Genomic DNA, 20,498 nt, shown 5'->3' with positions numbered 1-20,498 from the left:
GTGGGGTTACACTAACATGCAGTCCATTTATTTTTGAGGGTTTTTTTCCTTTGTTCTGTGATTTATCTTTTTTTTTTTTAATCAAGCTACTGCAAACATTGCTTTGGCCGTCAGCATGAGCGCAGAGACACATTCCCATACCCGTGGTAACTATGCAATAAATACCATCCAAACAAACGTTAAAGAAGAAAACAAAAGAAAAAATATTCCTTTTCCCACCCCCAAGCACAAAACACCGTTAAGTCAACAGAATTTAATCTAGTTTATTCTCCAAAAAAAAAAAAAAAAAGGAGGAAAAAATATGAAAACAAAAAAAAAAAAAAAAGCAGGTCTTATCACTAGCAGTAAATAAATTTGTACAACCATTCAGTCTGTATAATAGGATGAAATAAATCTACATCTTTCTTATTTTGGTGCGTTGAATTATACATACAAACAACAATTACAGGAACTTGTTCACAATGCGTATAGACCTGGAGAATGGCTATCTGAAACCCCCTTGTTGGCAATGTCCGCATGTTAACACTGATTGCCTGACACCATTGGTACTTCCTATGTAAAAGGCCCGTGGCCCAAAAATGAATGATCTCCCTACAGCTTTTATTTATTCAGTTATTTAGTTAGTTAGTTAGTTAGTTAATGCATCATCAAAACCGTTCTAGCCAGCCCCCTCCCCCTCCTCGGAAACAAAGAAACCGAAAACCAACCAAAAAAAAAATATAATAAAATAAAACCAAAATAAAAATAAAATAAAAGGAGAAGACATGACTGGCAGTTGGTCCATTTGTTCGTAAGACCGCGTTTCCTCTTGGTCTGCATTGTTTGTTTTTCTGGTTTTCTAAATTGTCCTCCCATCTTCTTTTTTTTTTTTCTTTTCCTTTAAAAAAAAAAATTCTTTCGGAGTCCTTCATGCCTTTTTTTTTTTTCTTTACAGCTCCTCAGATGCAATAAAGTCTTCCTCAAATGTACAGTATTTCTTACAATATAAGTTATATGCAATGTTCAGCGTTTTTTATTTTATTTTATTTTATTTTTTTCACAGCACTAGAGATCCTGTCCAATAGGGAATGCAAGTTCTGAATGGCTTATTCACAAATGGTATCCAGATTCAGTGGGTAAGAATACATAGACGCCATAGTGAGTTCCTTTAAAAAGTGGCAAATATCACTTTTTTAAAACTCTTTTTTTTTTTTGCTTTTTTTCTCTTTTTTCTTTTTTTTTCCTTTTTTGTGCTTTTTGTCGTTTTTTTCTGCTTTTTAAATTTTTTTCTCTCTCTTAACGCCTTCAAATAACTTTTTTTTTTTTTTTTTTAAATTTTTTCTCTTTTATCCTTTTTTTTTTTTTTTTCCCCCTCCCATTTGATCCGGGACGTCAGACCCATAACCACGCGCCTGCAAAAATGCAAGTATATAAAGTAAATCTCATTTTGAGACTGTAAGCATTCAGCAGGGGAGTCTCTTGCTAACCCATGGCAGTGACCATACTGGAAGGATGGTGAGGTCCAAAGGAGAGGCTGGATGGAGGATGCATCGGTGTCGGTGTAGTCAGCATATGGCTGGAGTGACTGAAAGGTGAAATGTGGCTGATGGAGGACATGTGTCTGGAGAGGGCGGCGGGGTTAAAGGAGCTGCTCTTGGGAAAGTCTTCGAGGTTGTCATGGACCTTTTTGCACTTTTTGGATTTGCTAGACATTTTTCGGTTTCTGGTCTGGATTCCTTCCTTCTTCATAGTCAGGGGTCTGTTAATCTAAACAAAAATCAATTATTTTTTTTGTGCTTCCATCCCAATCTCCCCAAACCACCACAGGATCCGTGCACCCCGTGCCCTGTGCCCTGGGGGTGTGCCCAGCACCAGCTGGTCAGCAACCCCCCTCCTCCCCTGTACACCCCATTTGCCATCATTACACAACCTCCTCCCCTGTGCCGTGGCTACACAAACACTCCCCATCCATCCCAAAATTCAGATCCCACCAGGACATCCCAAGTTCGGAAATTTCTGAAGACAAGACAACAGAAAATTGCCACACAGGAGCAAAACATACCCGAGTAACTCACAGCAGCTGAAAAATTTCAACTATCTGCACATTAAGTAATTGCACCGCGTTTAGGAACAAAAACAATCGTTAACACCTAGAAATATTCCCCACAGACACCATCTCACCCCGAGGCTTCCTGTCTGACCTAAAACCATTATCAGCAAGAGCTGCTGGGACTTCAGTGCTACAAGGGGTCTCAAACTTTCACAGTGGTATCAGGGAGCTGGGTAACTGTTTGCCTTATTTTTCTGCTTTCCAAAGATTTTTCTCTGATCATCCTTTCTGTTTTACTGTAGCAAATCTGATTTTATTTCTAAAGTTTTCCAGGGTTTTTTGGGGGGACTGAAATAAGTATCTGTGCAGCCCAGCAGAGCATTTTCTACTTGCCTGCAGACAGATCTGTAGGAAAACTAAACATTAAATTCTCCTGCGTGGATCTACACAGCAGCAATAATCATCCATGCACCCACCAGGGTTAGGAAGTGGTAGCAAAAATCTGTTGGACCTCCTGCAAGAAACTTTTATTACTCAAAGTGGTTCTGTGCAGGGACAGGATTTGGACTTTGATGATCCTAATGGGTCCCTTCCAGCTCAGTCTATTCCATGATTAGCTGTGACTCTATGCTGCACAGAGAGACAGCATCACAACATGCACTAGCACATGTGAAGTGAAACCCCCACAAACCACCCTTGGGAAGGTATCTGTGCATCCATTATCTGTAAACAACCTTAAAACTCTGGACTTGGGGATCTATGTGGGTACTGCACTGGCTCCTCTGCAGGGATTATTTCACCTACAGCCAGAAGGCAGAGGAGCCCAGCAAACCACCCTGAGGCTGAACCACCTTTCATGATAAATGTGAGCACGTGATGGTGCTGATGGACATTCTGCAAAAGGGAGAAAAGGGAGAAAAGATGAACCCCCTGTCCACCAGGATCTACTGTCTCAGGCCCAGCGGAGGACAATGGAAAAATGTGCCTGCAAGGGTCCTGAGCAGCTCTTCACCCCTAAGACCTTGAATCAGCACAAGGAACAAAGCACTCCCTTCTTCTGGATCACAGCAAAGTTTCACTTGTTGCTCCTCATTCCTGGTCCCTTTCCCCACAGCATGGGAATCGTTCTTGGACTTCTCTCCCCAGGGAAGCTGAGATACAATAACTCCCTGTTACATGCAGAGATGGAGGCATGGGAAGAGGAAGGACCAGGCTCATCTCCAGTTTAGGCATCCCAAAGTTCATCATGCCAGTCTGATTTGTGACCCCAGGCTCTCTGTACTGGCAGCGATAGAAACCTTCACCTCGCCTGAAAATGGGTGAATAAAAGGCAGATTCCTCCACCTCAGGATAAAGGGATCTGGAAGGAGCAGCCCTGCTTGCCAGCAGCTGAAGTTAGGAAGGATCTGCCCCTGTGCAGCCCAACAACAGCCCCGGGGCAGCAACAAGCAAAACTTCAAACATGATGGGCTCCAAATGAAACACCACCTGTCTCCCTGGCTTCCTGTCCTCACTGAGGGAATGGGGATCCACACACAAGGAAGGCCCTCTGCTCCAGATCAATGACTGGGATGGGAAAGCTTTGCCTGACCTGTTTTAGATCAGCCAGCAGGGAAGTGCTGCCCAGGTTCAAAACCAGGAGGAAACACCAAGTGAGCCCCACCAGGCAGAAATGCTAGAAGGGACCAGGAAGCCTGAATCCCTGAATTCCACCTCAGATTTGGGGAGGCCCACCCAGCCCCAGCCTCCCCAGCTTCTAATGAGGATTTGTATCATGACACAAAGACCCAGGAACAGCCAGAACTAATTTGCAGGTGAAGCAGCAAAGGTGCAAGCTCAGGAGCTGGTGGTGGCAAAGTGGCAAAGTGACGGTGCTGGACTGGGGCTGTGCTGGGTCTTGGAGCAAGCACATGGTCCTAACCCTGTACTGCTGAGTGTCATGTCCCACAGGACAGTGAACTCCTCCCCAGAGCAACATCCCTCATGTTTCACTCAGTCTTCTGAGAACAGGCTGGCCCAGACCATGATTTGATGTGAAACTCAAGGATGGGAATACCACTTTTGTTCAGGATGGTGTGGCCAACCCCACAGCTGGGGTCAGAGCTGCCATCCAAGCTGTTGGCTGGACACATCATCCCAGTGTACATGCTCTCACACTCCTAGCAGGTAACCAACACAAGTGCAAATAGATAAGGATTCTGATAAATGCCAGAAAGAGTGAGACCAGCACAGCCAAAGCAGCAAGCTGGAAAATTTTTCCAGTGACTTCAAAGACCATTCACAGCAGGGTTAAAGTGGCCCCCAAAACATCAAAGCTGTGGACCCAACTCTGTTTCTGGGGTAGAGAAATGAAAGACCCAGAGGGAAGACCTTCTCCGTGAAAATTCATTCTGATAAAAATGACAAACACATGCTAAGTTAAAATTAAACCAGCCCAACTCATGTATATGAAATTCATTAATTTCAGATGGAGCCAATTAATTACGGGCAGGAATTATGCTCTTTGTTTTATCATATGCAAAATACTGACTGCTCTGCTCTTGGGACACATAGCCCTGCTTTAGGGTATTGTGAAAGGGGCCTTTTCTGATGAACTTTGCCAAAAACAGCGGCAAATCACTCACTTCTATGAGCACGGGCCAGTTTGCTGTGCACCTCCAGCAAGGTACACACTCCCACCCACCCCTGAAGTGCATGAAGGCTCATCCCACTTCTAAGGACTAAAATAACACGGATGAGAACCTCATATTCAACAGATCAAATGCAGGGGATAGTCTTAACCATTATAGGTCTGATCTTGCTCTGACTGAAGACAATGGGATTTTGCCATTGACCTCAATAAGGTCCTGTCACTGAAGCGGATTTATCCTTCAGACACAGTCATTACAATGTTGGGTTAATCTTCCAGGCTGGCTGTATCTTAGAAAGCACTCTGGGATGCCACAGGATGAAAGGCACCGTATCAATGTGAAATATTAGTCATTGTTAATACTGGTGTTAATGGAGCCGGCTCTTGTTGAAGTCAGTGGGAGGAATGCCAACAGCTTCACTAAATGCACCCCAAGACTATTATGATTATTGCTTATATCCTACTGACAAATGGGTTTGCTTAAGCTGTGGGAATCAACAGTAAAACAAACTGATATAGCTCCGTGAAAAAAATGAACACCATGGAAAAAAAATAGCCTTTTCACTGCAGTCGATCCCGGTGTGGACATAAAATCTGGGTAAGTTTCAACTGCAGATCAATCCATGAAAATATCCTAATGACGTTAAGGTCCAAGAAAATTTCATTAAACCAAAAGAAAAGAAAAAATGAGGAGGGGGATGGATAAAAGAGCAGCCAGGAATTTGCTACAGCCTAGCCTGAAACAGGTTTAAGGCATCTTCTGAGCACCCAGACGTTCCATTGGCATTGGCACAACATCTATGCCAACACTCAGCTGCTTGGAAGGGACATGCTACAATCAGCCTCTCTATTCCTGACACCTCTCCTGATGTAAAACCCACACAGAAAAGATACATACAGGGAGCAGAACCACACTTCTCACTGCAGTGATAACTAAATAGTTTAAGAATTTTTTTCTTTAAAAAGATCTACCCACTCATATCCAGATTTTCGTACCCTTGCCTACTTAGACTGCTGCACGCAGGATCTCAGTCCTCTGGGGGTTTCATTTAAGCAGGTCCCATTAATGGAGTTGCTCATAAGGCAAGATAATACTTGACTTTGGTAAGTAGCTGTGCTGAGCTTTGAAGCAGCTGTTGGTGCTTTTAATGAACATGAAAATGGTTCCAATGTGCTCAAGGCCTGCCCCATGTCACAAATTTCACAGCTGGATCTGCGTTTCCCTAAACAGTGGGTCTAGGGGTCAACTCAGGCCAATTAGGTTTGCAGTGTTAGTGTGGAAAAAAAAGGATGTGCTCTTGCAGGCACATTACTGGAGAGCCCCAGCACTCAAGACACCATTCCAGGCAGCTTAAGAGGGATTCTTCCAGTCAGATGTCCACAATGCAAGTAGACACATCGTAACTCATCATCCTGCTGTCTTTTTGGGGAGAAACTACATCATCTTCGAGGGCACAAGTCATCTCATTCAAACACAGGCATCAACCAGTGTCACCTGGGAAGAGCCTATTTTCTACAAAGGGCTTTGCTGGATACAGGAGGAGTAGCTCAAGTACAGGTCTCCCCATAAATTTTCCAAACTACACAATTTAAGTCCTACCACTGGTGGCTTCAAGACCAAAACTGAAAACAGAGCACAAGCACAGACTCCCCCAGTGAAGCTGGCTGACCTTGCTCCCTTCTTGCCAAAGAAACAGCAAACAGAATATTTTCTGGTGATATTCTGAGAGCTTTCACTCTGGGTCCAGGCTGTTTGTTTGCAGTGATCACACTGAGAGTTTGATGACAAGCTTTGCCTGCTACATGGGATTCAAAATGTGCTGAGACACCTGCCTGCTAAAAGGTAAACACATTTTCCTTTTTTCCAAGAGAGATGCCTACCATGAAACAGGTGAAAAACAGGCCTGGTTGTTTGTTGTTTGTTTTTTTTTTTTTTCTACTGAATCCAAACTTATTTACTCATCATAAGAAACCAAAGAGCTTGAAATAACACATGGAAGGAACTGAGACACCACAAGGGTTGGGTGCCCCATGAAACACAGTATGTCTTTGATGTGTTTGCATGGGTGGACATAAGGGCAAAACACAACCCCAGAACTCTAAACCAAACATAATGCAATCAACCAACTTGGGGAAAAAAAAATAAAATAAAACAAAACTTTATCAAAGCAGAGAAATAGCAAGCCTTTTCCTTCTTCTGACATAATCATTATTCTAATGCCAAATGTGGAATGAGAGTAACAGGAGTAGCCTTGTCTCCTTTATTAGTAGTATTATTCAGTAAAAGACTTTTCAGGTCCCTTTAGCTCTTTCCCTGGGGCACATATCCCTGGTTCCTGCAAGCTGGCTTTGCATGGACGTATTAGATTAAATCTACCAGCCATTTCATTTCATTTCTCCTTCCCTTCCATGGCAGATGCTTTAAAATTCACATCACAGGTTCAGCAGACTCCACAACCCACTAACTAAATCAAGTCCTTTTTTGGTTTAGGAATCACTTGCGTCAAAGAGGGCAAACACAAGACCGAAATAAATCATCTTCGGGGACTGGACAAAGGCAGCCACAAACCCAAGAATGATCTAAATGCTGGCACATTTTGCTTTTTTCTCCAGAGTTTGTATTTGCTGGAGGAACCAAGCTACACACAGTAGGGGTATCAGCTTGCAGGACGGCGTTGTTGTCTTTTCCAACCCTCTGAGCCCAATCAGCAGCAGATAATGTCTGTCTGTGTTGATTCACCCCTCCTTTCTTGGCTCAGGCATGGGAAAGCTCTAACATTACCCACGGACAGCCCTGTTTTATACCTCCCCAAGTTGGACAGCGGGGTAAGCTGGACAGGTTTTATACCTCCCCAAGCTGACAACTCATCCCTCGAACCCCCAAGGTCCCCAAAGGGACAAGGGGGGGTCTCTTTCACCCAAGACTGAAAACCCTTAAGTCAAGGAGGAGTTTGGACCATCAAGCAGGGGAGCTGAGGGCCCTGTTACGGAGTGCTACAGTCACACTTACATTGTGCAGCTTGTAGTAGAGCCCGCAGGCGTTACAGACGGGATCGCCGTTGGCATTTCTCCTCCACAGGGTGGTGGTGGTGGTCTGACAGTTTGCACAGGACGTGCCCGCCCTCCTGGCTGCAGACTGTGGGAAGGAGGGAGAGAGGCAGGGGAAGAGAAGGAGAGAAAAACACCCGTGTTAAAAATTATTAAAAAAAAAAAAAAAAGGAAAGAGAAAAAAAAAAATAAATGCGATCAGCAAAATTTTCTGAGAAAGAAAACATCAACCCTGCAAGACTGACGCGCATCGGCAGAGGCCTCCAGAAACTGACTTGTGAGAACAAAATAATAATTGTGAAAAAAAAAATCCCCGAGGTACTTTAATCCCAAATTACGTGCGAACCGAATCAGGTGCCAAAGGGCACCCTAAAAGTTGAGTGCTAAAAACCTCCGATAGAACTCATCAAAATTAGCAAGCGCTGGCACAGCCCGTTCCAGAGGTGGGGAAAAAAAAATGTTATTTAAATGCCAACGTGTCTCTCCATCTTAATTCTCCCCAGACCCCCCGGGGGTCTAATTCTGCAGCCGGGGCCGGAGCAATCAAGGGGTGTGAGTCAGGGCGGCTCCGGAGAGCTCGGGGTGAGACCCGGGTGGGCAGCTCCTCGCCCGGGACCGACCGCAGGCACAGCCCGGTCCTGCAAATTCAGCTCAGCTTCAAAAGGATACAGAATCCAGATCGGAAACAACACTGTGGCAAAGAGCAAGCATCCCAACTTCTTTTTTTTTTTTTTTTTAATTAGACCTTGTTTGCAGCCCAAACCTTCGTGTTTATTTAGGCACTGGTAACGAGCCCGAGAGCAGAGTTTACCATTTCAAAAAGGGGTAGGAACGAGAAAAAAAAAAAAAAAGCCTACGTGTCAGAGTGTATAGAGAAGCTTTTTCTGTTAGCTGTGATAATGATTTAGCAAAGTCAAATTTAGTAAAGTCACTCTCACATGCATGAATTCGTGTTATCATTTAAAAACTGTAACTTTGGAAAACAAATTGTCCTTCTGCCACTGAAGGAGGAACAGGAGTTTTCAGACTGTGTGAGCACGCACCAGTTTTTGCGTGTGTGCAAGTGCCTACAGCTCCTAAAAAAAAAAAAAAAAAAGTCCTTTATATCCCATCCTATCTCTTCTTCATCAATATGACAAAGTCCCAGAGCTCTGATTTCATCCCGATGCGTTGCTTTCAATGGGACTGCTCATGTGCTTAAAGTTAAAGCATGTGCTTAAGCGATTTGCCAGATCATAGCAATGCTTGGCACCTTGCAGAACTGAGCCTTTAATGCTCTCTTTTGTGCTCTTACTGTTTCAAATTTACCCCTCACCCCACACAGCCGCACACTGTGGTGCATCCAACATTTAAAAAAAAAAAAAAAAAAAAAGAAAGAAAGAAAGAAAGAAAATACCACATCTTTGGATACTGTACAACAAACCCAAAATGCAAACATGGACACTGGCACAGCGTTAGCGTTAATACCAACTCTTGTTAGGTCATGTTGCAATTTTAATCATAATTGAATGCGGCGTAGGTGGAGAAAGGACGGGCTGGTTTTGCTTTAGATAGAGGAGGATTTTTTTTTTCTTTTAATTAGACAAAAAGGACTGCCTAAAAAATAAATAAGACTATGCCCATGAGCATTAGGAAGCATCACAGAGGGCCTGGCCTGGCAGCAAGTGGCTCTCCCAGGCTGCCTGTGGGGACAGTTCCATTTTGCCTGACCATAAACCACTCTGAGCCGAGCTCATCCCAAGCCTGAGGAGGCCTTTAGCTGACTTCTCCACGCTGATGACCAGCAGAAGCTGGGAACAGCACATGGGTCTTTGGCTGCAAAAATCCCAGTGCTAGAAGAGAAGATAAAGCTTCCCACCATGAAAAACAGCAGAGCCCCGAACTGATGTGTGCACACACGCCTCAGTCCTGCCTTCCTCCTGACCATGCCATAGACCCAGATCTGGTTCCCATCAGAATCACCAGGATAATGAATGTGCTTTAAAAGCGGGTCAGAGACAACATCTTGCAGAGCTGGGTTCTCACTGAAAGCTGGGGGATGAGTCTGCAGGTCTCTGCCACCCAAGTCCCACCAGGAAGCAGGCTCCGAGGGGCATGAGTGGCTCTGAGGCTTGGATTGAGCCTCTCGGTGGCAGCTTTGCCCTTATCAGACCCAAAAATCAAGCCTAAGGAAATTTCTAAAAACCAGTGATATTTGACTCAACCCACACAGGGGAAACATCCCCTTTGAAGATATTTGGGGTTTCTACATGGTGCTCACCGTAATTTCTCTTATTGCAAGCACGTTCAAAAGACGCCTGGTCCCCACCTTGCTGCCTTCAAACAAACTCTGACATTAAATAAGCAAATAAATCACAACATCCACTGTCTTCTCTAAAACCTCTTCCAGCTCCTGTGTTTCCCCTACAAAAATTCAGCATCATTAGCTGAATATTGTAAGCTCTTTCAGTCCCAGACTGTACCTTTTATGCTGTACCAACTTCTACCGGAGACACCAGCAGTGGGCAGGAAACAATGAATAATAACTCTATTGTAAAGCTCCCAGCAATGGCATCCACTGAGCTAATCACCAAGCAGGGGCCTGGCCATGTCAGTAATGGGATGACTAATTAGTTGCCCCATATCATCTGTAGGACCAGACCCCATGGCCCATCAGCCTGTGAGTCCACGACTTCAGAAGTTCTGACAGTGATGAGAAGGTGGAACTGAGGAGCATTGCAGGAGGGAACAAATGCTGATAAAGACGCTAAATTGAGGGGCATTTTCAGTGTCTGGATTTATCCACAAAGCCACAAGCATCAGTTTCCTAAAATATGACTCCATGCGCATGGGCCTGCTGAAAAATTGGCTGTAATCCTTCCAAAACCAGCGTGACTGGACATGGAAATGGAGAGCTCTGTATCCACATGGGAAGGGAGAGGGAGAAAAACTAAAGAAAGGTTTTCTCAGCAGAGGCAAGGCTGTCACTGGCTGTGAGAGGGATAGGAATGGTCTCCAGAAGGGCTACAGACCTTTCAAACAGAGTGATGGTACCACCTGTCTGTTCTTGATCTCCCCACCAACATCTCCACATCTTCCACCTTCCCCCAAGATGAAGCAGAGCCATCTGAGCCCCCTCACCCAGCAAGGCTCCGTCCACCTCACCTAAAAGGACACCCTTACAAAAACACTCACTGAATTTAACAGGGCTTGGGCTGCGTTCTCAGCACCTGAGAATTTCTTTGCCTCCTCTCTCCCACCCATTGAATCCTATCACTAGTTTCAGCTAATGATCAGCTGTGATCGGAGCCTACAAAACCAGCCCAAGGTCACGCAGGAAAACTTGAGGCAGAGAGAGAAGGAGCCGGATGCCCACCCTGAGCCTCCATCCACACGCTGCCTTCCCCAGCCCGCCTACCATCACAAGGCAGGAGAGACCCAGTCAAGCCACAGCCACACGCACATCCAAGCACACAAAATGCAAACACAGGCCCAGCTTTGGTGCCTTCTGATTGGTTTTTTTTTATCAGAGGTTAGCAAGAGAAATAAAATAGATGCAAACAGCGTTAGGGATGTTTTTCTTTCTTTTTCCCAGGCAGTATTAAGTGGGGGAAAAAAAAAGAAATGTAGAAAAATCAAATTTCACATTTAGGAAAAGTCGCATTCAAAGAACGGGAACTTTTTGTAACTTAAACTTTAACTAAAATGCCGAAAGATTGGAGCGATTATGCAAGACAAGGTCTCTCTTTACTTCTTTTCTTTCTCTCTCTTTTTTTTTCCCCCCAAGAATGACCTTTTACTATGTATTTATTTATATAGTTCATTTTACATGTGCCGGGCTCGGGGTGACTCGGGACATTCTTTCGTGGTTCCATCAGACACTTTTTGAAAGCTCTTCCCCCCCTTTTCCAGCCGCTTTCCTACTCTGCCTCCCCCTCCGCTTGTTTGGATACGCTCAAGCTCCTGTGTGTTTGGGCTGGGGAAACAGAGCTGTTGTTTAGGAGTTATCTCCAGGGCTCAGATATCCGGCAGCTTTTTCCTAGGAAGTTAACTTTACACATAAAGAGAGAACGAGGAAAAAAAAAAAAAAAAAAGAAATAAAGAAAACGAGGACTGTGTGTTTAAGACAGAAGGGCTAGGGGGGGAGGAGGAGAACAGGAGAGCTGCCCTAAAAAAAAAAAAAAAATCAAAATTCCAGCCTGTACTTCCCTCCCTAGAAAGCTTTTCCTTTTTTCTAACAAGGCTATGAAAGGTGAGGGAGACAGATATTTCCCTATGTGGGAAAAGCCCATGGAGAGGTTTTGTACGCAGGAAGTTTGGGGGATAGAGCAACAAACCCGCAACTTCCCCAGAACTCATGCGACCAGACAGAGTTGTCACTGCTGTCCCCCACAGCGTAACCCCTCCTGGGAATGTACCCTGCAAATGCTTCCCAGTGCCAATAAAGCAAATCCAATTTTATGGGCATCTCCCAGGTGAGGAAGCTGATCCACACCTAAGAGCTGCCGGACAGAGGCCGTGAGCACCCTCGCAGGGAACACGGAGCCAGTGAACCAGCCCTCTCCTGCCTGCAGGGTCTGTCCGTGCCAGGCACAAGCCTCATGCAACTGGTCAGACCCATCCACTAGCTCAGAAATTCCATGGAGAGGTGAGAGCCACTTTTCCTCCACATTTTGAGCAGCCCCCAGGAGCCCTTCCACATCTTTAATCCTAACGAATCCAAACGTGCCTCGATTCGAAACATTTAATAACTTCCCAAGCAGGGACCATAATTTTTTCCCCCTCTTGATATACTCTTTTCCCCTGGTGGTCTGTCTGATTATTTGCCAAATATACTTCAACACTTTTGTTAGCCATGCCCACAGCTTCCAGACCTTTTTGTGGCTTCCAGGGAACTGCATGACCAGATCGCTGAGGATGCTGTAGTATGTTGCCTGTATGTAAAACAGTCACCAGGCTTGCAACTATTATTTAAAACATTTTGCCTTCCTCCAACTTCTGTGGCCTGGGCACACACCTGGCTTTGCACAACCACCATCCCCTGCCTTGTGTTGTCACTCACAGCAGCTTGGAGTGGAATGACACAATCTGAGACCCAGATGGCACAGGCACAAATGACCACACCGGGTACCAGTAGCACCAAGACCTGATGGTTCAAGATCTTTGCAGGACCAAGCTCTGTCCCACGCCCCACTGGCACCTGGGATCCAGTTTGGGTCTCTTCTCCATGACACCACCAGCCATGGGGGATGGAGACACACTTAAGAAGGTGGAGGCAGCAGTTTGGAGAGCCCTGAAGAAATCCTGTTGTCCTGATGATCTCTTTGGTCACTAGGAAAGTATTATTCTGCCCTTAGGCCAGGGAATGAGCCACCATCCATGGGTCACCATCCAGAAGCACTGTGTAGAGGCATCTGTTCCATCTCTGACCTCAGAGAAAACTCAGTTCTGGTTTGCAAGAAACCCTGGATCTTGATTTTTTAACCTGTTTTGCAGTTTGCAAGAGGACCAGACAACTGAGGCCCACAGTACCTGGGATCACCTCTCCAAGCATCCCTCCCTCACAGCCCTCTGACGCAGTGAGACCAGTGGGAGCTGGCTGAGATTCCATCCCAAGCTGCAGATAGGAAGCAAAAGTTGCAGAAAAATAAAAAGAAATAATAAAATAGAAGGAGACTCACCAGCCTTCTCTTGGGTTTGATCAGGGGCCGGTTCTGCCCGTTCATTTTGTGGTAGAGTCCGCAGGCGTTACACAAATAGTGCCCGGTGCCGTCTCTTCTCCACAGGGGGGTTGAGGTAGCCCCACAATTTACACACTCCCTGCCTTCTGGAAACAAGAGAGCACATAGTTCACTTAGGGAAACCCGGAGTGAAATGAGCTGGGGAAAAGCCCTCCTCCCCCCAAAACAACTCACAACCTCCCAAGAGACCCAGCCGTGCCAGACCCTGCCAGTCCTCCCCAAGATCAGGATGTCCAAGCAAGGGTCCAAGGCCATGACTGAATGATGTCCCTGGCACAGGGGAATCTGCTGGGTTCTGATCCTGTTCCCCTCCCCAGCACCACTGTGCAGGCAGTATCAAGGCCTGTGTCCCAGCAGCAGGAAAGAGGGATGGTGACAATGACAATCCAAATGCCGTGGTGGCTCAAGGGGCTTCCTGGAGAAGCTCTCATTCCTTCCACAGCTCCCTCCTTTTGTGGGGGGAGGGGGACTGACAGTTTCCCCTAACCTTCAGATTAAGGACTCCTACAACTCTCCAACCTCCATATGTTGTCATATGGACCAGACAAACTTTGGCAGGCTTTGCAAGAAGCCTCCAAACCTCTACCCTTCTTTGAATACAGAATTAAAGTCCATGTCCCTTTTTCTGTTGTGTCTGAGGACCCTGGTGCCACCCCTTGAGCACCGCCCCAGCTCCCAGGGGCATGCATGGGCCTGGGGGGCTCTACCTCTGACCTCAGGTCAAAGCACACCAAGGACCCCCAAAACAATCACAGATCAACAACCAAAACATCTCCCCAGCCCCAGCCAGCACACAACAACTCTGCCAATATCTGCTGTTAATTTGCAATTAAGTTTCCACCACCCAAAACTTGCAGAAACCCTTCTGGTTTCCCCACAGCAGTCACAGCCTGATGGTCCATCCCTTCTGCCTGGAATAGCAAACAGCTCCAAGCCTGTCTGAGTTCTCATTAAGGTCTTTCCCTCCTCCTTCTCTTGCTTTTGAGCACCTCTTTATCCTCTCCCTGGCCATTGCAGGGGGCAGTCTCCCCCAGCCCACCAGTGACCAGCTTGGAGGAGGGAACTGGGAGCTTGAGGATGTGCCTCTCAGCTACTTCGAGAGGGTTGAGGGGGTTTTTGTTGGGTCTTTGGTTTATTGGGGGAGGTTTTCTTATACTTAATGCCACTTGTGGCTGACCTGAGAGCAGCAGCAGACCTGAGCTGGGCAAACTCAGCACAGAGCTGACTCCCCGCTGCCCCAGCCTGTGCTGCCTTCGAGCAAGAGGCATCCGTGCCCTAACCACAAACAGCAACCGTCTTTCCAGAGCCTTTGCACTGAACCCTTCTCTCAACCACCCCTCAACAACCAAAAAATAAAATACTTTTGCAGCCTCTTCCATCCTGCATAAACACCCTCACCCTCCTTTTTCTCCGGCTCTAACCCTCTTTGTCTTCGAGCTTCCAGCTTGCTAAAGTCAACTTTTAAAGGGAAAAAAAAAAAAAGGAGAAAAAAAAAAAAAAAAAAAAAGGTGTTGCTGCTGGGGTTGGTTTATCACGAACCGCAGATGTCTTTCTAGAAGGTAAAGTAACAGAAAGTGGCAAAAGGAAAACAAGAGGGGAGGGTGGAGGGGGGACCAAGACGGTTTGAAAATACCGCGCAGCCTGTGCCCCGGCGGGAGCTGCGGCTCGGCGGGCGCCGGGGCGGCCGAGGGATGCTCAGCACCGCCCGGGGCGAGAATAAACCGGTCCCTACCCCGGACATAGCACCCGGTCCGTACTGGGGCTAGGCGGGGAGCCGCTCCCGTTAATACCCAGGTCGTTTTGTTCCCCTCCGGTTAAACGGGGCAGCCGCTCCGGGGCTGTTTGAGTCTCTGTCCCTCTCTTTTGTTTCACTCTATCTCTCTCTCTCTCTCCTGCTTTCATGTACAAAACATACAGGTCTGGGTTTTTTTGTCACTCTAACCGCATCCGGACTCTATTAAAGTTCCTGGCGCTGGATAAACAATGCAACTGTCGCGTGCAGCAGTCTGAAAATAATTGGATTAGCTCAAACATATCAGCTAAATAGAGACAGTCCTTGCTCAGACAGACAGAGTAAATGTCACCCTGGAAAAACCCTGAAAACTGATCTCATTCATGCCAGGCAACCCTGCAGCAGCCTCCTCGGAGAAAGAAAAAAAAAAATAAAGGGAAAAAAATTTTTTAAAAAAGAGTTTTGACTAATCGCCCTTTCCTCTGCACACACACATACCCCTCGGTGCACACAAATGTGCGAGCCAGGAGTGTCCAGCCGTCGGGAGCCGGAGCCGCGCAGCCCCTCGCTCCCCACCCCGCGGGGCACGCACAGCGCTGGGACCCCCGAGAAAGGCGGACCGGGGGAAAACTTTTAGGGTCTTTCGCTAGGGGTGATCCAAAGCCCCAGGCGCGGAGCTGGCTGAGGCTGGGGGCTGCGTGGGCGAGCTCGCCGCGCCGCCCCGGGGAAAACCCTCCCCGCATCCCCGGGCGCCGCATGGGAAGAGGCCCTGGGAAGAGCGAGGCGGAGGGCAGGCGGGGGAAGTTGGCCGGGATTTAGCACCATTATTAAAATACAGAGAGATCGCTAATGCTGCGGTTCCCTCGGTTTCGCTTCCTCCCCGGGCGCCGCAGCTGAGCGCACCGTGGGCGCTGGAGGGGCCGGGCCGCCCCCGGGGCAGGAGCCCCGCGGCACCGGGTGGGTGGTTTGGGCTCCTGGGCCGGGTTCTACCCCCCCAAGCCCGGGTTGGACGAGAGAATTTGGTTATAAACCCAGCAGAGCCACCTGTGGGGAAGGCAAAGTGTCGTGTTTGCCTCCCCCACGAGGTCTTCAGGCCCCGCTGCTCATCACACGGATGCTTGTGCGCATCTCTCTGCGTGCGGAGAGGAGCGAGGGGCACAGCCCCAATCCCTTTGCCTCCCCCACTTTCCCCCCACATCTTCCTCTCCCGAGCAACGGGGATGAAGAAGCCAAAAGCCCTACCTGTGCTTGACCGTGCTTTCGGTCGCGATTTACACCCAAACCCGGTTGGCGATCCTCCTAAGAGGCTACTGGGGGGAAAAAGTCCAGAGCCATATTCTGGGACATACGGTGGGTAGGTAGTGATGGGGTGATGAGCGGAGGAGGTGGCTCCTCCTAAAGAGGCCATGCTGCTCCGAGAGTGAGAGGACTCCAGCTTCATGGTGTCGGCCAGGGACACCTGGTATTTGATGCATTCCTTCTCGTCCTGCCGGGTGGAGCCGGTGGAGCCGGGGGTGGAGATGGACGGATCCGGGGACACATCTTTAGGAGGGGTCGGCGGGAAGGTGAAAAGGTGCGGGCTGGAGTGGCCGGCGGACAAAGTGGAAGAGGAGGCGGGTGGGTAGACGGAAAGGGGTCCCGGTGAGCTGTGATGGATGGAGGTCTTGGAGAAGGGGCTGAGGTTCCAGGGGGAAGCGCTGTGGTGGCTGCTCAGCGCCTTGCTCCCGTCCAGCCAGGGCAGCGAGCCGTGCAGCAGCGGGGGGCGGCACACCTGGCTCCCTGCTCGGAGAAAACACAGACACGCGTCGGTCTCATCCCTCTGCCACCCTGGCAAAGCCCCACGTGGGGGTCCCGGGACGTCCCCCCCCCCTTTTTCCTTCCCAAAGAGCTCAGCACATGCAGGGGGAGCAAGCAAAATCACATCTGATGCGAACCCCCGCTCCTCTTGAAAAAATTTATATTTAAAAGCTACAAGAGCCCGGGGTGGCAGTCCCGGTCCTGCTCAGGAACAGGTCTCCGAGTCGGGACCCTCCGAGCAGGGGTCCCAGCCCTGTGACACGGGATTTGGCGAGTCCTGCTTCACTGTCTCCCTTTTCCAGGCAATCCCATGAAGACTTTGAAGCAAAGATCCTGCGTGAAATTGCCAAGCCCCGACTGCAGAAATCATGTTTTTTCTTAGCTGGAGATTTCCCGAACGGAGCCGTGGGCTATAGACCCTGGGAATTTTCTGGCCAAACGAAGAAGACCAGAAGATGCCCACAGACATGCTAATAACCTTTCCAACAGGGCTGATAAACTTTGCAACCTGCTCATTTTGTCTTTTCTTCTTCCGTGAGTCTGCACAGAAATGTTAGACGGCTTTTTCGCGGTGATATGGCACATGCAGAGGGTACCAACTGCCTCAGAAGAAACACTCCATCCCCTTCTTGTGACAAGGGACATTTCACTTATCTTTTAAAATACAGACCTGGACTTTGTCAAAAAAAAAAAAAATCCACCAGACTTATGCAATTTTTTCCCCTTTGGTTATAAATATTCTTAAGAGCTTGTACTTAATATTTTAAATTCATCTCGGCCCTCGCTAAACAAATGGAAAAATATATCCAAATAATCCAATCTACCCAAATCCACAGCAACTTGAACAAATTGCTCCAGGCTGGAAAACACAGTTATTCAACTGGAAGAGAGCAAGTTTGTGCCTGCTAACAAAGCCCTGGAAACTCACTGACATCTAGAGAGCCTGAACCTCTGTAGGCATCGTGATCTGTGTATAGAGACTGCTAAATATACGGAAGGAGAGATGCAAACACAGATGTACAGAGGCACAAGACAGTTGAAGAGCTGGTGCACTGTGGACATGTATGTTTGCATGGGAGCTCGTGTGTGTCCAGAGAAGCTCCAAACTAGTTTTCACCGTACCAGACATTTGTGAACAATACTGAAAGTAGCTGCTCGAAAGGAAGGGAAGGTGGGTTATACGAATAGAAAGGGTCAAGATTCATTATCTTCTCCAGGAAGTAGCATAGTAAATAATATTCAGGCTAGATCAGAGAGACCGCATTTCCACTTTCTGCTGATATATTGGAAAAAAAAGAAATGAAAAGAAAAGAAAGGACAAAGGCTGCTGATCCTTAGAAATAATTGTTTTAAAGGGACTAATAGCAGAACAATGCAGTTACTGAGCGGAGTCTAATGCAGGCTCGCACTCAACAAGTTGCTGAGGGCTGGGAGCAGCCCCCCTGAACCCGCTCGGTTCCATCTCTACTCGCTCATCCCACTTTCTTCTCCTTGATTTTGGGGGGATTTCCACTGCAAACCTCGGGCATTTGGACTTCGCCACGACAGAGGTCACAGCCCGGCTTCACAAACCAGCATCTGTTCTTTTCCCTCCTTTTTTATTTTTATCTTTTCCCTATTTTTTTTAACCATACAGGTAGACTCAGGTTAAAAAAGACTGAATCTCTCCAATTCTTCATAGAAGGTGGTACCAAAGTACTCATCCCTCCATGGACCTGGGCCCCATCGGCCTCAGGTATTTCACCTCCTTTCTAAAAGCCGTGACCCAGGAACAAACTTCACATCGTGGATCATTACTTTCCTGCAGGACCCTCAGGAAAACACAGCAGGTCTGATAACTATTTGCACTACAGGCTATATTTTTTTTTCTTACTTTTAGCCCACGCCATGGCGCTGCCCGGGGTGGGTGTGCAAAACTTTCGACTCAAGCCTAACAAGCTCACCAAGTGCGAATGAAATAGCCCAAGCGTGAGGACAGCGGGGTCATTTTCACACCCCTGCTCTCCAGCTTGCTTTGCTTCCCCAGAGCAGCTTAATCGTGCAAAAACTAAACACAGTATGAAAACACTAACTGTTAACCGAGTTAAAGAGCGGGGGGAGAAACCGAAGCGAAAGAGAGAGGGCAAAAGGAGGAAAACAACAGAAAGATGAAAGGGAGAGAGGTAGAAGGAAGGAGAGCAAGAGAGAAAGAGAGGAAAGAGAAGGCAAGAGGGATGGGAGAGAAAGAGGGCACGAAGAAAAAAATTAAGTAGAAAGAAAAATGATTAAAAAAGAGAAAAAAAGAAAGATGAAAAAGAAATAAAGAAAGTGAAAGAAAGGAAGTAAGCCTGAATTTATATTTATTTCCAATAAGCCAACCCCAAAATCCACCCGTGACGTAGCTTCCCCGCCGGCAGGAGAGGGTCTTGCCCGACAGGAGCGGAGCCGGCGGGGCTCGGGGCAGAGCGGAGCCGCCGGGACCGGCACCGGGAGCGGGGCAGGAGCGGGGCAGCCCCCGGGGCTCGGCGCGGGCACTCACCGTGGTGGGCCGTGGGGTATCTCTGCACGGTGGCTCTCACGGAGTTGCCGTAGTACGGAGGGACGGGGTTGCCTTGTCCGTCGATATTAAAAAGTACATCCACTTCCTCGGCGAGAGGATACTGCGTGGGGTCCATGTAGGTATGGCCAAGCGTGGGGTGATGCGAGTCCGGGTGCTGCCCATTGAGCACGGCCGGGTGGTGGTGGCTCACCCACCGCGGCTGGTCCGTGGAGACCTCCATCTTCCGCGCTCGCTGCTCCGCCGCTGCTCTTCCTCCTCCTCCTCCTCCTCCTCAGCAAGGCGCGGAGGGCTTGAGATCGGAGGGGGAGACGCCGCTGGAGTTAATGCAGGGCGGGGAAAAGTGCTCGGCGAGTTTGGGGGGGTGTTTCTGGTTAGGTTTGGTTTAAAGCGGAGGAAGGGGAGGTTATGGTGATAAACGATCGATTCCAAAAAAAGAATTTAAAAAAAAAAGGAAAAAAAAAAAGGTAAATAATAAAATTTTAAAAGGAAAAAAAAAAAAAGAAAAAAATTCGGGGAAAAAAGTTCTCTACGAAGTGAGGTCCCCTCGTATCTTCCGCTCTGTTGCAGATGTTTGTCTTCTTTGATCACCTGTAACGAGAGAGAGGAAAGGGAAGGAGCAGAGAGAGAGAGAGAGAGAGAGAGAGAGGCAGGGAGAGAAACGTGCTTGAGAAGTTCTGAACTTTAGCACCTGACTTTTTAGGCAGGAGAAAACCCATCCCATCCCTCGGCAGCCATCCCTGGGAAGCGCCTGCTCTGCCCTGGACCCACCTCTCCCAGCGCCTCTTTCTCTTTCGCTCTCTCCCGGCTCGGAGAGGAGCCCAGCAGCTCCCACCGCGCTCCTGCCGCCCAGCTCTTACTCTGCCTTGGGTTTGGTGCGGGATTTTTGGCTCTTTTTTTTTTTTTTGGTCGTCGCCGCTGTTTGTTTATTTGTTTATTTGCTCCATTTACACCTGAGAAGCTCCAGTGGCTTAAGCCGGTGAGAACTTGTGCCATTCGCTGCTCCG

The 20,498-nt window shown here is 47.8% G+C and overlaps 1 protein-coding gene across 1 annotated transcript; it reads right to left on the bottom strand.

Moving 5' to 3' along the window:
- Positions 1-243: 243 nt before the first annotated feature.
- On the bottom strand, positions 244-19,983 carry GATA3 (GATA binding protein 3). The gene is made up of 5 exons (XM_050323827.1): positions 19,474-19,983; positions 16,401-16,937; positions 13,367-13,512; positions 7,669-7,794; positions 244-1,746 (listed from the first exon to the last, which is right to left on the bottom strand). The coding sequence occupies exons 1-5, from the start codon at positions 19,712-19,714 to the stop codon at positions 1,462-1,464; spliced, it is 1,335 nt and encodes a 444-aa protein (XP_050179784.1). The 5' UTR covers positions 19,715-19,983; the 3' UTR covers positions 244-1,461.
- Positions 19,984-20,498: the final 515 nt, after the last annotated feature.

The sequence above is a fragment of the Myiozetetes cayanensis genome, unplaced genomic scaffold (genome assembly GCF_022539395.1).
Source record: "Myiozetetes cayanensis isolate MyiCay16 unplaced genomic scaffold, myiCay2020 scf3, whole genome shotgun sequence".
NCBI lineage: Eukaryota > Metazoa > Chordata > Aves > Passeriformes > Tyrannidae > Myiozetetes > Myiozetetes cayanensis.
Note: the sequence above shows the minus strand (reverse complement) of the source record. Positions and strands in the feature narration are given on the sequence as shown.